The sequence below is a fragment of the Pelecanus crispus genome, chromosome 17 (assembly GCF_030463565.1).
Source record: "Pelecanus crispus isolate bPelCri1 chromosome 17, bPelCri1.pri, whole genome shotgun sequence".
In the NCBI taxonomy this organism is placed as follows: domain Eukaryota; kingdom Metazoa; phylum Chordata; class Aves; order Pelecaniformes; family Pelecanidae; genus Pelecanus; species Pelecanus crispus.
In genome coordinates, this window is record NC_134659.1 from 2,259,940 (window position 1) to 2,273,618 (window position 13,679).

The window sequence follows — 13,679 nt, forward strand, 5'->3', positions numbered from 1 at the left end:
GAGGTACCAGAAGCACCCACTGTAGGGTAAGGCAGCCTTTTCGCTTCTTTCTTTCCCATTAACTTTTCCCAAATTGCTAGGGATGTCACTGTATGAATTATGTTTCCGACCTGCCCTCCTCTACTTTCCAGCCTTCAAGTTTTTTGAGCTTATTGACATCAAGAATGATCTTTTCTCACTATTTAGGCATTTACAGTGGCTAGTTTCCATCTGTGGCCCTAACAGCTCGCTCTGGCCTTTCCATGGTTGTGAACAAGATCAGACACCAGCCTGGCTAGCTCGCTTTGCGGGTTCATTTAAGGAGATGAAAGCCCTATATAACAATGGTCTGAATGGGGATTATGAAGATGGGACAACAGATATTTGCATGTTTTTCCTTTCCAGTCCTGGAGAGTGGCCCCTTTACCTCCAAGGTGAGGCAGTTGCACCCTGCCAGGTGCACTCACACAGGGGTTCAGAAGAAACCAGCTACCACCCACCGCCTCATTTACACTTACTCTTTTCGCAGATAGGGACAGGAGGGTCCCACGTGCCCCCAAACTGGCACCGAGACTCTTGAGAGCCCTTCAAGGCGTAACCAAAATTGCATTCGAAGACAATGGTGTCTGCGAGTCTGTACATGGTCTCCAGCCCGGTTGTTCTTCCATTCTCAATCTCTGGTCTTTTGCAGCCGGTTGCTGGAAGTGAAGAGCATGAGGCACCGCTGGGAACGTGAAGCCCATCCTGGGTGCGGAGGGGCACTGACCAGGGGCAGCAGCTGCTGCCGAACCTTGCCATCACTGTCATGGGCATGTCAACATTATTGACTCTTATTTTTACACAAAATATCATTATTCAACCGCATTTATAGTCTGTCCTTACTCGGGGGCAGAAAGGGAAATCCACAGGGGCAGGTGGAGCTCCTCCTGCCTGCAGGACCTTTGGCCTCTACCTCTCACTGCAGATTTGGTCTGCAGCGATTAGACCGAGAGCCTAGAAGGAAGAGGCGGCCTGGGGAAAGGTAAAAGAAGCCAACACAAACACACCTTCACATCGGGGCCGGGGCCGGCTCCACGTTCCCGTGTCGGTACATCTAATGGAGGCGTTCCCGATGAGGGAGTAGCCATCCCTGCAGGTGTACTGCACAGCCGAGCCTGGAAGGTGGGTGTCCGAGGGCTGGCTGCTGTGCATCCCGTTGGGGATGCTTGGAGGGGAAGGACACTTCACCTCTGTGAAGAAGAAGGAAAGGCAGATGAGAAATACAGACAGGGCAAGAAAAAAAAAATTAAAAATCCAACATTCAAAAACCAAAGGAGGAAGACAATTAACTCCATTAACTACTTTGAATAAATATCTGTCATGTTAGCTGTCTTCCTGTCAGTGGGTGCAGCCCCCACCGCAACCATGGTCATTCCTTCTGCCGCTCCCAACCAACTCTCGCCGGCGGGGACGGACAGACGCCCGCACACCGCAGAGCCCTACCTCCGCACCGCGGCAGCGGCTCGCTCCACACGCCGTGCTCCCCGTCCACCGAGGTGCAGAAGATGGAGGGCTCTCCGGCCAGCGGGTGGCCGGGGTCGCAGGTGTAGGTGACCACGTCCGCGTAGGAGAAGGTGTCCACAAAGTGCCCGCTGTGTCTCCCGTGGGGGATGTCCGGAGGCGGATCGCAGGTGATACCTGTGGGCGCGTACACGGTGGCTTTTAGCATGGGCGCTGCAGCAGCAGCCGGGCTCTGCGGGACACACGCGCTTCCCAGGAAGGGAACCGACGGGCTTGAACCCGTCTCTGCAGTGATGCTCTCTGGATACAATGACCCAAATTACCCAGACACAAACCTCGTATGGAAAAAAAATCTCGTGTGGGAAGGAAAACCTGTGCCCTCCTGTGAGTCACTTCCTTGCTGCCCATGTCTGGAGGTGGTGGGACAATTCTTACCTCCCTTTCCATAACCCTTGGTGACACATGCAGAGAGAGACTGGCCACGCCATTCCTACACATGACCAGTAAGAAATACTTACCACAGTAATGGGGACTTTAAAATATTAATAGTTTTCCCGGTTTGGACCAGGATAAATAAAAGACCTTTGGAAACATTTTCAGAAACATCCAAAACAAAACAAAATGAAAAGAAGAATGAAAGATTTTACACATCCAGTGACTTGAGAAATGTTTTGCAATAAAATCTTTGACTTGAAAGATGTGCCACTGTCTCTTGCAAGCCATCTCCAAGGGCCTTTTGTTGTGGCCTACTTACGCTGGCAGACAGGAGCATCTCCACTCCACGAGACGTGTGTTCCAGAGACCTCGCATGTTCTCTGAGAGCCTCCAACCAACTTGTACCTGGAGTCGCACAGAAGGATTTATTAATATACATTAGGAGACTTGAGATTTCTTTACAACCCTTATAAGTGGCAGCCAAGCCTTCTGACTTGGGAACTACGTTCCTTCATGTAAAGCTAAAAATCTGCTTTACTCTCACTTGGCAGCTGAATTCAGCTAGCCGCAAGACTCACCCTTTGTCACAAGTGTAATTCACTTTGGACCCGAAGAGGAGGTCCGTCAGGACAACAGTTCTGCCATTTTCCAGATCCCCTGGCTTAGCACATTGTTTCCCTGGAAGGGAACATCAGCCACCATTAGCCCGCAGCTGCTCGCTCACATCCCACCCGGGGATGCTGACACAGAGCAGACCACATACATAAAGAAACTCATAAAGCCATAAAAATCTGAAAATCCGGCTAAGCCTGACACTTTAGGCTTTTCAGCGCTTGCAAGACGTACTTTTACAGAACTCCAGTGCCGCAGACCACATCTGATTCCTGAGGCAAGTGATGGCCGGTGGCATCCCCAGTTGCTGGGTGTACCCGGGCCGGCAGACGTATTCCACCGTCCCCCCCACGGGAAAGACGGTCTGGTTGCTGTACGGCTCCTTCAGCTCAGCAAACGCCAGTCTGGTAGGCGCATTGCAGCCAGCTACCAAGAAAGATAAGCCAGCCCAGTTGTCAAAGGAGTCAAGACAAAGCAGACTGGGGAGAGCAGGGGGAAGGTTAACATTCAGAGCACTGTTTGAACACTTGCCCTGCTCGCAGACTGGCACGGGTGGCTCCCAGGTGTTATTTAGTTGGCATCGTACCACTCTGTGGCCACGTAGAACATAGCCTGGCTCACACTCAAAGGCAATGGTGTCCTTGTGTGTGTAGGCAGTCTTAGGAGACACTATTCTCCCATTCTGGACCCGCGGGACAGGACATCTCGCCTCTGGAAAAGAAGTGCAGGTCCTCGAAACGGGCACTTGTGCAGTGTGCAGAGCTGTGCAGCTGCAAAGCCACTTAAGAGTTGCAATCCCTTTGAAGACACAAGTCTGAAAGTAATTTTCCCACAGATGATGTACTGCCTGCATCCAGCGATGACATTGAGAGACAGACCCAAACCAAAAGGTGAGGCTGGGGATGCTGGAGGCAGTGGGGTGGTCCTCCAGCCTCCTCCCCTCTGCCTGGCCACAGCTGCAAATCAGCCCGTGCAAATCCTGCCCTAGCAGGCACCTGGGCAAGAAGTGCAATTGTCTGGAGGTTTCCTAGGCTTTCCGAACATGAAGCAGTAGGGCCGGGGGGATTGCACCCGTGTATTAGTACACGCCCACACGACCCTACCTCCGCACTGCGGGGGGGGCCCGCTCCACGCGCCGTTTTGCCCATCCCAGGTGGTGCAGTAGATGGAGGGCTCTCCGTGGAGCGGGTACCCGGGGTTGCAGGTGTATGTCACAGATGTGCCAAAGTAGAATTCATCCAGCAGCCTGCCAGTGTGCTTCCCATTGGGAATGTCCGGAGGCGGCTCACAAGGGATACCTGCAGAGGTGCAGAACAAGGCTTCTAAATTCAACAGCAGCAGCACCAAAGCACTTTAAATCCCTCAGTCTGTGGGGCAGAAACACTTGTAGAGATGGAGTAGCTGCAATGAAGTGACCTTCTAGTTGAGGCATTGTCGGCAACTGGATCCCATCTCCCTGGTCAGCTATTTCTATGATGGTTAGAAAGTAGACCTGTAAGACAAACCTCTATGGAGGAAACACCTACACGTCTTATCTCTTCTACTGTTTAAGAAATAAAAAAGCAAATATTTATTTATATTGCCTGCGTAAAATCCTGATTTTTCAGCTGCACACAGTGCAAAGGCATGCACAGGCAGAAGTTTGTATGTCACCTTCAGTTAATATGTACCTGGAGAATCTGCAAAATGCTTTAAAATCCCAGAATGTGCCGGTAAAAGTTTCTTACTTTTATGAAACTGTCACCTAATTAGCAACAGTACTTAATCAGCAGAGAAACACCCAGGTGTAATTGCTGAGGTGCAGCACAGCAGCTCTTTGGGCACACATCAGTTATCCGTGCTCGTAGTGAAAGAGAGAGCTCGCAGTTTGGGACTCTGGGATTCCACTTCTGGCCCTCCCACAGTGCTCTGCCTTGGTCTCTCTGTGCCTAACAATAACAGCCCTTCAGCTGAAGATAATATTTTCCCTTCCTCTCTTGTAATGTCCTTGGGATGTTAGTCAGAGATGAGATACCTAAGTACTGCTGAAAAAGCTCCAGCTGAGACATTGCTTTTTATAATCCATTAGGCTTTGAGATTTTGTACTTTTTCCCAGAACATTTTCTTATGACAGCAAAACCTTCTGATATTTTTCATGCCCACAGAGCAGAGAAATTCCCCATGAAAGCTTTGATGGGAAAGATTTAGCAATAGGACAAGAGGAAACGGGCTCAAGCTGCGCCAGGGGAGGTTTAGGTTGGATATTAGGAAAAATTTCTTCACGGAAAGGGTAGTCAAGCATTGGAACAGGCTGCCCAGAGAGGTGGGGGAGTCCCCATCCCTGGAAGCGTTCAAAAAACGGGCAGATGTGGCACTTTGGGACATGGTTTAGTCTAGTCTACCCTTGACTGGTTTAGCGTGGACTTGGTAATGTTAGGTTACTGGTTGGACTGGATGATCTTAAAGGTCTTTTCCAACCTAAACGATTCGATGATTCTATGATTCGGCAGTCTCTGCTGGAAAATATTTACCAGATCCATGCAACCCCCCCACCCCCTGCCCCCAGCCGTAAGCTACTTACGCTGACAAGTGGGAATGTCACCACTCCATGCAACACGTCCACCAGAAATCTCACATCGTCTGCTGGATTGTCCGATTAACCTGTACCTGGTGTTAAAAGGATTGAACATTCATCCCAAGTCGTGTCAGCGTTAAGTTGCTACCTCCTCCTCACCACCCCGGCAGGCGCGATCAGCCCCGCTGACAGCAAAGCTGTGGCCCTTCCTTGCTCAGCACCACCTTACCAATTTCACAGCATATACGTGTATATATAAGATAGGGAGCACCTTATGCGTTCAGATAGGTGCAGAACTCTATATGGCTGCTGTGTACAATCCGTTTATTGAGAATGAATGAATAGGAGGAAAAAAGGGAGACTTACCTAACACATCTCTTCTTGCTGTTTTAAGCAGTAGCCAAAACCAGGACTTACCCTTCTTCACAGCTGTAGAGCACTGTAGACCCAAACAAGAGATCTGTTAGGAAAATAATTTTCCCATTCACAGGTTCACCAGGTTGACTGCATTGTTTCCCTGGGGGAGGAAAAAAACCTCGTTTTAGGCTTCTCTCTGTCTATCCCACAGTACAACAGATGCAACTATTACTGCAGTAATCTGTCCACATTTCCAGTTACCCCCCAAACGGGTTTCGAATAGCATAAAGTTACATGGCTTTACTAGTCACATACTATTTGAACACCAGAATAAGATTAAGGTTTTTGCAGCATGGACAGAACCTAGCACCTATATTCCTTCTTGAATAACAGACACCAAATCAAGGAGCTATTCACTTTTACAGAACTCTAGTGCTTCTGACCACACTCCGCTCTCAAGGCATGTAATAGTAGGTGACATTCCTGGGTGTTTAGCATATCCAGGCAGGCAAGTGTAACGCACAGTCTTCCCAACAGAAAAATCAATCTCATTTTTATGCTCCTCAATTAGCTCAGCAAAGTTTAACCTTGTAGGAGCACCACAACCACCTATTGAGAAAGAAAACAGATGTGAGAATCAGTCAGGACAGGCATGCCAGGTGCAAGCACAGAAAGAACACTGTTACAAGGAAAGGTTTTTGGTTTGCCTTGCAAAATTGTTTATTTTGATTAATGTAGCCATTATTAAACAAACACAACATATTTCCCCAAAGGATTCCAGAGGATCAGGTTTATTCCCAGGATATACTTAAATCTTCCACTCACAGGGTTTAACCAAGGATTTTTTTAAATGGGGTTAGGGGACATAAAATAGTAGCATACCCCAAGGCAACTATGTCACAATTTACCTGAAAGATCAGGCCTGTTTGAGAACTCCTGGTAATGGTACAGTCTATTGCAGACGGGAGCAGGAGGGTGCCAGCTGCCATCCTCCCGGCAGAAGATTTTAGCACTGCCGTGCAGGCTGTAACCGTCGCGACACTGAAATGTCACCGTTTGCCCAGGTGCAGAGATCAGTCCTTGACCATCAACCTGCCTTCCATTCTCTATATCTGGATTTATGCAGACAGTCACTGGAAATGATGATGCGCGGGAGTGATGTGCAAAAGGAGTTGGAACAAAACAAAACCAAAACACGCACAGGCTGTTAATATTGCAACAACAAAACCTACGTGACTTCTACGTAAACCTCCCCAGCCCCACCTTCACAAAAGAAGGGCTTGAAATTAATTTATACTATGCAACAATTTACATGGGATTAACCTTCTCTGAGGATGTTATTGCAATGGTCAGGGTGTCCCCTGTGCTCAGAGCCACACTACAAGCGTCTCGCCCGAGGGGACAGACCACAGACGCACCTTCACAGCGAGGGCCCGGCTGGCTCCAGTTCCCAGACACTCTGCAAAACACAACGGGATTTCCCACCAGGTAGTAGCCGGGATCGCAGGTGTACATTACAGACATTCCCATGGTAAAAAATGCCTTGCCCTGGCCATTGTGATTTCCGTTGGTGATCTCTGGAGGCATGGGGCACGGTCGGACTGCAAGAGGGAGGCAGAAAGTCTTAACTCAGCGAGAGAACAGCACGCAAGGGGAAGGGAGTCGGCGTGATGCTGCGTTGATGGGTTAAAGCCCATCGCAGGAGCGGCTCAGCCTGCACGCGCTGCTCGCCTGCAAGGAGCACCCGCCGGGCAGGGCTGCGCTCGGGGAAGCAGCGGGCACCCGCACTCACCCTTCTCGCAGATGAGCGCCGGCGGATCCCAGGTGCCCCCCGGCTGGCACTGAATCTCGTAGGTGCCCTCTGCAGCGTAACCAGGGTTGCAGTCGAACTGAAGAGTCTCTCCGGCTTTGTAGGTGCTTTGCAGCCCATGGACCTTCCCGTTGTGCACCTTGGGTGTCTCGCAGCCGATTGCTACAGGCAACATGGATGGCATCCTTTAAACTTCAATGCATGGGCCAGGTCCTGCACGCACAGCCCCCTCCCTTCTCATCACTGCCATAAAGCTGTCTGCACTGTTCCTACAACCAGGGCATCCAGCATCCTGTCTGCCAGCCACACACCTGGCAATGAAGCATCCACCCACCTTCACAGCGGGGCAGGGGCTTGCTCCACACCCCGGTTTCCGTACAGTTGATGGACATGTTCCCCACCAGCTCGTAGCCATCCTTGCAGCCATAGTACACAGTCACTCCCCGGGCAAACTTGTCCAAGGACTGTCCGCTGTGCAGCCCGTTGGCGATGTTTGGTGGCTGAGGACACATCAGCTCTAGAGAGGGAGGGAAAAAGCCTGTGAGAGCGTCTGGGAGAGGCGATGCCTGAGAGACGGCTCAGCTCAAACCTCCTGCACGTCAGACATGGGGGAAGGTGAAGGGGGATGGCAGAGGGCTCCCACCCCAGGTACTGCTGGGTCTTTCCTGACAGCCAGCCCTTGGGTGCCCTGTCTCTCCTCTGACTTCTCTGGACAAAGAAGGTTGAATTGATTCATAAAAATCCATCTGGTCTCCCCCTGAAGGCTGCGTCACACCCCATGTCTGTGCCTGGTCCCCAGCACTGTCGTCAGCCGGCTCTCCGTGGGCGTGTTGCAGCCAGAGCAGCGGGAGGAGGGTGCTGGCTCTGGAGACCCCTTTGCACTTGGTCTCACATTAAGTGATGTGCTGGGTCCTGGACATACTCTGCGGGGTGACCAGCACCCAGCCCCAGTGCGAGAAGTACAGCACGTGCAGCCACGGTTATAGAAATACCTAGCTCTAGATTCATGGATGTAAGATTGTTCTTTATGTATTATAAAACTGTATTCTTCATTGAACGGGGATTGAATCCTTCACCGCAAGTCTCAGTGACAACGATCAGGGGGTCCCCTGTGCTCAGAGCCACACTATGGGGGACAGACCACAGACGCACCTTCACAGCGAGGGCCCGGCTGGCTCCAGTTCCCAGACACTCTGCAAAACACAACGGGATTTCCCACCAGGTAGTAGCCGGGATCGCAGGTGTACATTACAGACATTCCCATGGTAAAAAATGCCTTGCCCTGGCCATTGTGATTTCCGTTGGTGATCTCTGGAGGCATGGGGCACGGTCGGACTGCAAGAGGGAGGCAGAAAGTCTTAACTCAGCGAGAGAACAGCACGCAAGGGGAAGGGAGTCGGCGTGATGCTGCGTTGATGGGTTAAAGCCCATCGCAGGAGCGGCTCAGCCTGCACGCGCTGCTCGCCTGCAAGGAGCACCCGCCGGGCAGGGCTGCGCTCGGGGAAGCAGCGGGCACCCACACTCACCCTTCTCGCAGATGAGCGCCGGCGGATCCCAGGTGCCCCCCGGCTGGCACTGAATCTCGTAGGTGCCCTCTGCAGCGTAACCAGGGTTGCAGTCGAACTGAAGAGTCTCTCCGGCTTTGTAGGTGCTTTGCAGCCCATGGACCTTCCCGTTGTGCACCTTGGGTGTCTCGCAGCCGATTGCTACAGGCAACATGGATGGCATCCTTTAAACTTCAATGCATGGGCCAGGTCCTGCACGCACAGCCCCCTCCCTTCTCATCACTGCCATAAAGCTGTCTGCACTGTTCCTACAACCAGGGCATCCAGCATCCTGTCTGCCAGCCACACACCTGGCAATGAAGCATCCACCCACCTTCACAGCGGGGCAGGGGCTTGCTCCACACCCCGGTTTCCGTGCAGTTGATGGACACATTCCCGAACAGCTTGTAGCCATCCTTGCAGCCGTAGTACACGGTCACTCCCCGGGCAAACTTGTCCAAGGACTGTCCACTGTGCAGCCCGTTGGCAATGTTTGGTGGCTGAGGACATAGCACCTCTGGAGAGGGAAAAGAAATTGCCCTGTGGGTCAGCTGCTTGCCATTTTGTCTGCTACTAAGACTGTTTGGTTAATATCAGAGTAATATCCTGAATTCTGGTCAGTCTTTGTTTCATTTCCTGAATTCTGGTCAGTCTTTGTTTCATTTGCTGGACCAAAGTATTAGTTAACAAAAGGTACAGCAGCACCAAGATTACAATCGCATTGCAGCTGGAGGAAATTACTAATTATAAGGACAGCCCTGACAGGAGAACTCGCAGGCACGTGAGGGGATTTGGCAGAAGATGCACATGGACACGGAAGCAGCAAGAGCAGCGAGAAGTTGTGATTACTTCCCGTTCCAGGAGGAAGATGAAACGTCACACATCTGACCAGAAGCAGAGTCACAGAAATCCCCCTGAGGCAGCAGATACCGCCATCCCTGCAGCTTGCCTACGGCTCTTGAGCGTGCTCGGAGGTTACAGCCTCCTGCTGCACAGCAGCTCAGCCCCGGCGTTAACTTCTCCCCATCCCTCTCGGAGCCCAGGACAGGGCAGGCTGCAGCCAGCCCCGTGTCCCGCCCCAGCTCCTTTCTTCTGAGCTGTTTCTGCCTCTCTGGGAGCCAAGCTAGCAGCACTTTGGTTTAAGAGAAGCGAGGAGGACAGATGCATCCTAGATTTGCTCTCCCACTGAATTTGAGAGGAAACAAGAGGGAGCTTTCCCCTGCGGCTGTCACCGCTCGCATCGCGCACTGGGACACTTGCCCTTTTTGCACACCGGCAGAGGTGGACTCCATCTTAAGTCAGCTTGACACGTGCTTGTGTTGGAGCCCTGCAAGATATACCCTCTGTGGCACACAAAGCTTACGGTGTCCCCGGCCCTGTAGAAACGGCGAGCAGTGGGTACTCTCTTCCCATGCTGGATGTATGGGGATGGGCATTGGGTAGCTGGAAAAGAGAAAGGAAAAAAAATGTTGTTTACCTACGCAGCTCTCAAGCTGTTCCTGCTTGTAACGGCTGCCGTGTTGATAGTGCCCGTGCAGCCTGTTGATCCCTAAGTGATGGGACGCAGCAGAGGCTGCAGCCGGGGCGGGTGCCCCCGGGGCTGCGGGCTCCTCCCTGCACTGCTGGGGGACCCCGCTGCTTCCTCAGCTGGCAAGAACTGGGTGTCCAGGATTTCACATCAATCACCTGGTGCGGTCAAAGCCTTTCATGGCCTTTCTGCATGCTTCTGACCCGCGGGCTGGGAAGCAGACCCTCTGGGTCCGATCCGACCTGGGGAAATGCCAGCAGGACCGACCAAACTGCGCTGCCAGGGTCTGTGCTCCCAGGGGCACGCAGCCGTGCGAGAGTGCCGGGCAGGGGGTGCACAGCGTGGGCTGGGGGTGCCATGCCATGCTGCCCACGGCACCACTGTGACGGTGCGGGGACGGACCCGAGCCAGCGAGGACGAAACCTCTGCTGCACCGTACAAGGGACCTGCCCGTGAACCTGCTGGTCTGCTTCCAGGGGTGCCTGGGGGTTGTTTGCATTGAACCCCTGGAGAGAGAAAGAGGGAGACGGACAGCAGACATGCAGAGAGGTGGGCGGGCAGAGCGACGTTCAGAACCAAAACCACAGGGACAGAGCTTTTTGTTCACTATGCAAATATTTGCACTAGATAAGGGAATGTGGAAGGAAGGTAAAAGAAACAACTCTCGCTTGTAATATCCTTTGTGTTACTGCGTGAAGGGCGACAGCCCCGTCCCTCTGAGCTGTTCAGGTGCAGCCCATCTCCACGGCACCCTTCGCACCCCTTCACGCAGCTCTGAGGTTGGCTTTGCTGGAGAAGCACAGCTCTCTGGCGTCAAACAGCACGTGTGAGCAATGACAGTTACTTTCACAAGGCTGGCAAACCAAATGCACATACATAGAATCACAGAATGCTTTGGGTTGGAAGGGACCTTTAGAGGCCACCCAGCCCAACCCCTGCAGTGACAGGGACAGCTTGAACCAGACCAGGGTGCTCAGAGCCCCGTCCAACCTGACCTTGAGTGTTTCCAGGGATGGGGCCTCCACCGCCTCTCTGGGCAACCTGTTCTATTGCTTCACCACCCTCATTGTAAAAAATTTCTTTCTTATGTCTGAATATATAGAAAACTAAGTATAACAGAAGAAAATATGCCCTAACTTTTTTACAAAGTGTTAACTTAGTAATAATTTTTTTTTTTTTTTTTAAAAACATAACTCAACCCTTTGCAGTCACTGACGCTTGACTCCCAGCCCGCCACTGAGCCACCGCAGCCAGCTGAGGCAGGAGGATCAGCCTTTGGTCTCTCAAGATGCCAGTGAATAATTAACATGATTGAGGATATAGGCAGAAGTCTTCTCCATACAGTACCAAAACACTCCGCAAACCTTGCCAGGGCAGCCAGGTTGCAGCACCTACGCTTACAAGACAGGAAGGGGTAAACAAAACCATACTGCAGCGGTGGAGTTGAGTTTCTGTAGGTTTTGGCTATCGCGTCCCAAACAAGAGGCCACCTCGGGCTACCTGCCGGGCTTTCGTGCTCTGCAGGCTTTCAGACCAAGCACGCCAAACAGCACAGTCCCAGTGCATTTCTATACATCACAGCAAGTTTCAACTTGAGAGCGCTCAAACACAATCTATTATCGGAACAGGCTCCTCATCTCGCTGCCGTAAGATGCCGTATGCGTGACCAGCTTTACTTTGGCAGTTTAAACACGTAGTTCAAGCCCCTGGTTACAAGAAGCTGGGCAGGTTGTGAAAGTCTCCGTAACCTCCCGTAGCGAGGTTATAACTCCCTTTCCCCCAGCCGCCGAGGGGCACGGGTTGGCCCTGGGGCTATCCCAGAGGGTCTTTTTCATTAGCAGAGCAGCTCAGAGGCTCAAGGTCTGGCGTGCCGAGGTCCACCTGGGACCAGCACAGAGCTCCTGTCCGCCTCCGCAGGGAAAAGCAAAAGGAGCAGCAAGGAGAGGAGCAGCGACGAGGCAGAGGAGGGCCGTGGGAGGAAGACCCCAGAGGCGCAGACCCGTTGGTCTCCCTTACCTTGAGCCCCAGCCGCGGTGGCCAGGAGCAAAGCGGAGCTGCCCAGGAGGCCCAGGATGAAGATGCGCACCATGCTCCAGTCCCCAGCGCAGACTGCAGCTCCCGTGGGGCTGCGGGAAGATATGGGCACCCCAGTTCCCCCCATCCCACCCCACACGCGGAAGAAGCCGCAGCTGCAGGGTTTCCTGGGGCTGCCAGACAGGAACCTGTGGGCTCCCTGGCACAGCGGATGCTGCCACCACCCCTGGGCACCTGTGAAAGAGGGGTGGATGTGGGCACAGAGGTGCTGTTAGCTGAACTGCGCCCGCGGTGGACAGCATCCTCAGGGGAAGTGTCCAAAGTCCCCAGGCGGTGACGGCAGCCCTTCCTGCGAACCAGCTGAAGGGGCACAGCTTGGGTGCCGGGCTACGGGAAGGGCAGAGCGGGGCATTCCCTCCTCCCGCACCCACGGGACCGGCAGCAGCTGGGGACGTGTCTGTCCCTCGGGGCCGTGGGTGCTCGGGCTGGGAGGCTCAGCGTGCAGCAGCCGTGGACCCCAACCCCGCTGACCGACCCTGGCTGCTCTGGGACTCATCCAGGCCGGCACCATCCCTCACCGCTGGCTGGAAGAATAAAACACCAGACAGGGCTTTTTGATGTAGGAGCAGCCACAGCAACCGCCAGCTCCCCACCTCAAACGGCGGAGAATTCTTTCTGAGCCTATAACAAGCAGCAAGACGTGCGTTACTCAAGTCTTTTTATCCCTTTTATTGGCTATGTAAATATTGGAAGCTGTCTGTCAAGATTTGTATTTCAGAATGGCACTTGGTTACACGCATATTGTAAAGTAAAATTACATATAACTCAATTACAAACATAGCAGATAAGCCCTCTTCAACAGTAAATGTTGGTGAACATGCCCGTAAGCTCTGTCACAGCATTCCCAGTTGCGGGGAGATCATTTCAAGCTGATCCCCAGATCAAGTGTTAAATCATTTGGATAAACCGCTGTGGACTATGCAGCAGGGACAATTGTGTTCAGATTAAAATAACAAAACAAAACACAACACTAAGCTACGAGGCTTTACATCTGCGTTTGGATCATCTAGTCACTCACATGGCTTATGGTAAGAGAGAGATAAAAATAACTAACAATCTGCAAGTGCTTGTTCTGCAAGACTGGCTTCTGAAAGAGCATCTCGGTGCCCCGCTGGCAGCTGAGCAGGACAGCGCTCTGCCGGGAAGGGAGAACTTTGTGGGTCTACATGGAACAAGACTAACGTGTTGATGGAAACGGCTGCTTGTGTTTTACCCTCTGATTGCATGTATGTTCCTGTTAACAGGAGAGCACTGGTGAAAATGCAG

General features: G+C 52.4%; 1 protein-coding gene across 1 annotated transcript in view; it reads right to left on the reverse strand.

The window, feature by feature from the left end:
• The window catches only part of CR1 (complement C3b/C4b receptor 1 (Knops blood group)), a 49,820-nt gene extending 37,412 nt beyond the window's left edge, over positions 1-12,408 (reverse strand). Inside the window, 19 exon segments of the mRNA XM_075722542.1 lie at positions 498-677; positions 1,026-1,208; positions 2,234-2,319; positions 2,493-2,592; positions 2,761-2,952; positions 3,058-3,237; positions 3,630-3,824; positions 5,087-5,172; positions 5,498-5,597; positions 5,855-6,046; positions 6,346-6,570; positions 6,856-7,038; positions 7,230-7,409; positions 7,582-7,764; positions 8,400-8,582; positions 8,774-8,953; positions 9,126-9,308; positions 10,052-10,234; positions 12,336-12,408. Of these exon segments, the coding sequence (XP_075578657.1) occupies positions 498-677; positions 1,026-1,208; positions 2,234-2,319; positions 2,493-2,592; positions 2,761-2,952; positions 3,058-3,237; positions 3,630-3,824; positions 5,087-5,172; positions 5,498-5,597; positions 5,855-6,046; positions 6,346-6,570; positions 6,856-7,038; positions 7,230-7,409; positions 7,582-7,764; positions 8,400-8,582; positions 8,774-8,953; positions 9,126-9,308; positions 10,052-10,234; positions 12,336-12,408 (3,067 nt within the window).
• Positions 12,409-13,679: the final 1,271 nt, after the last annotated feature.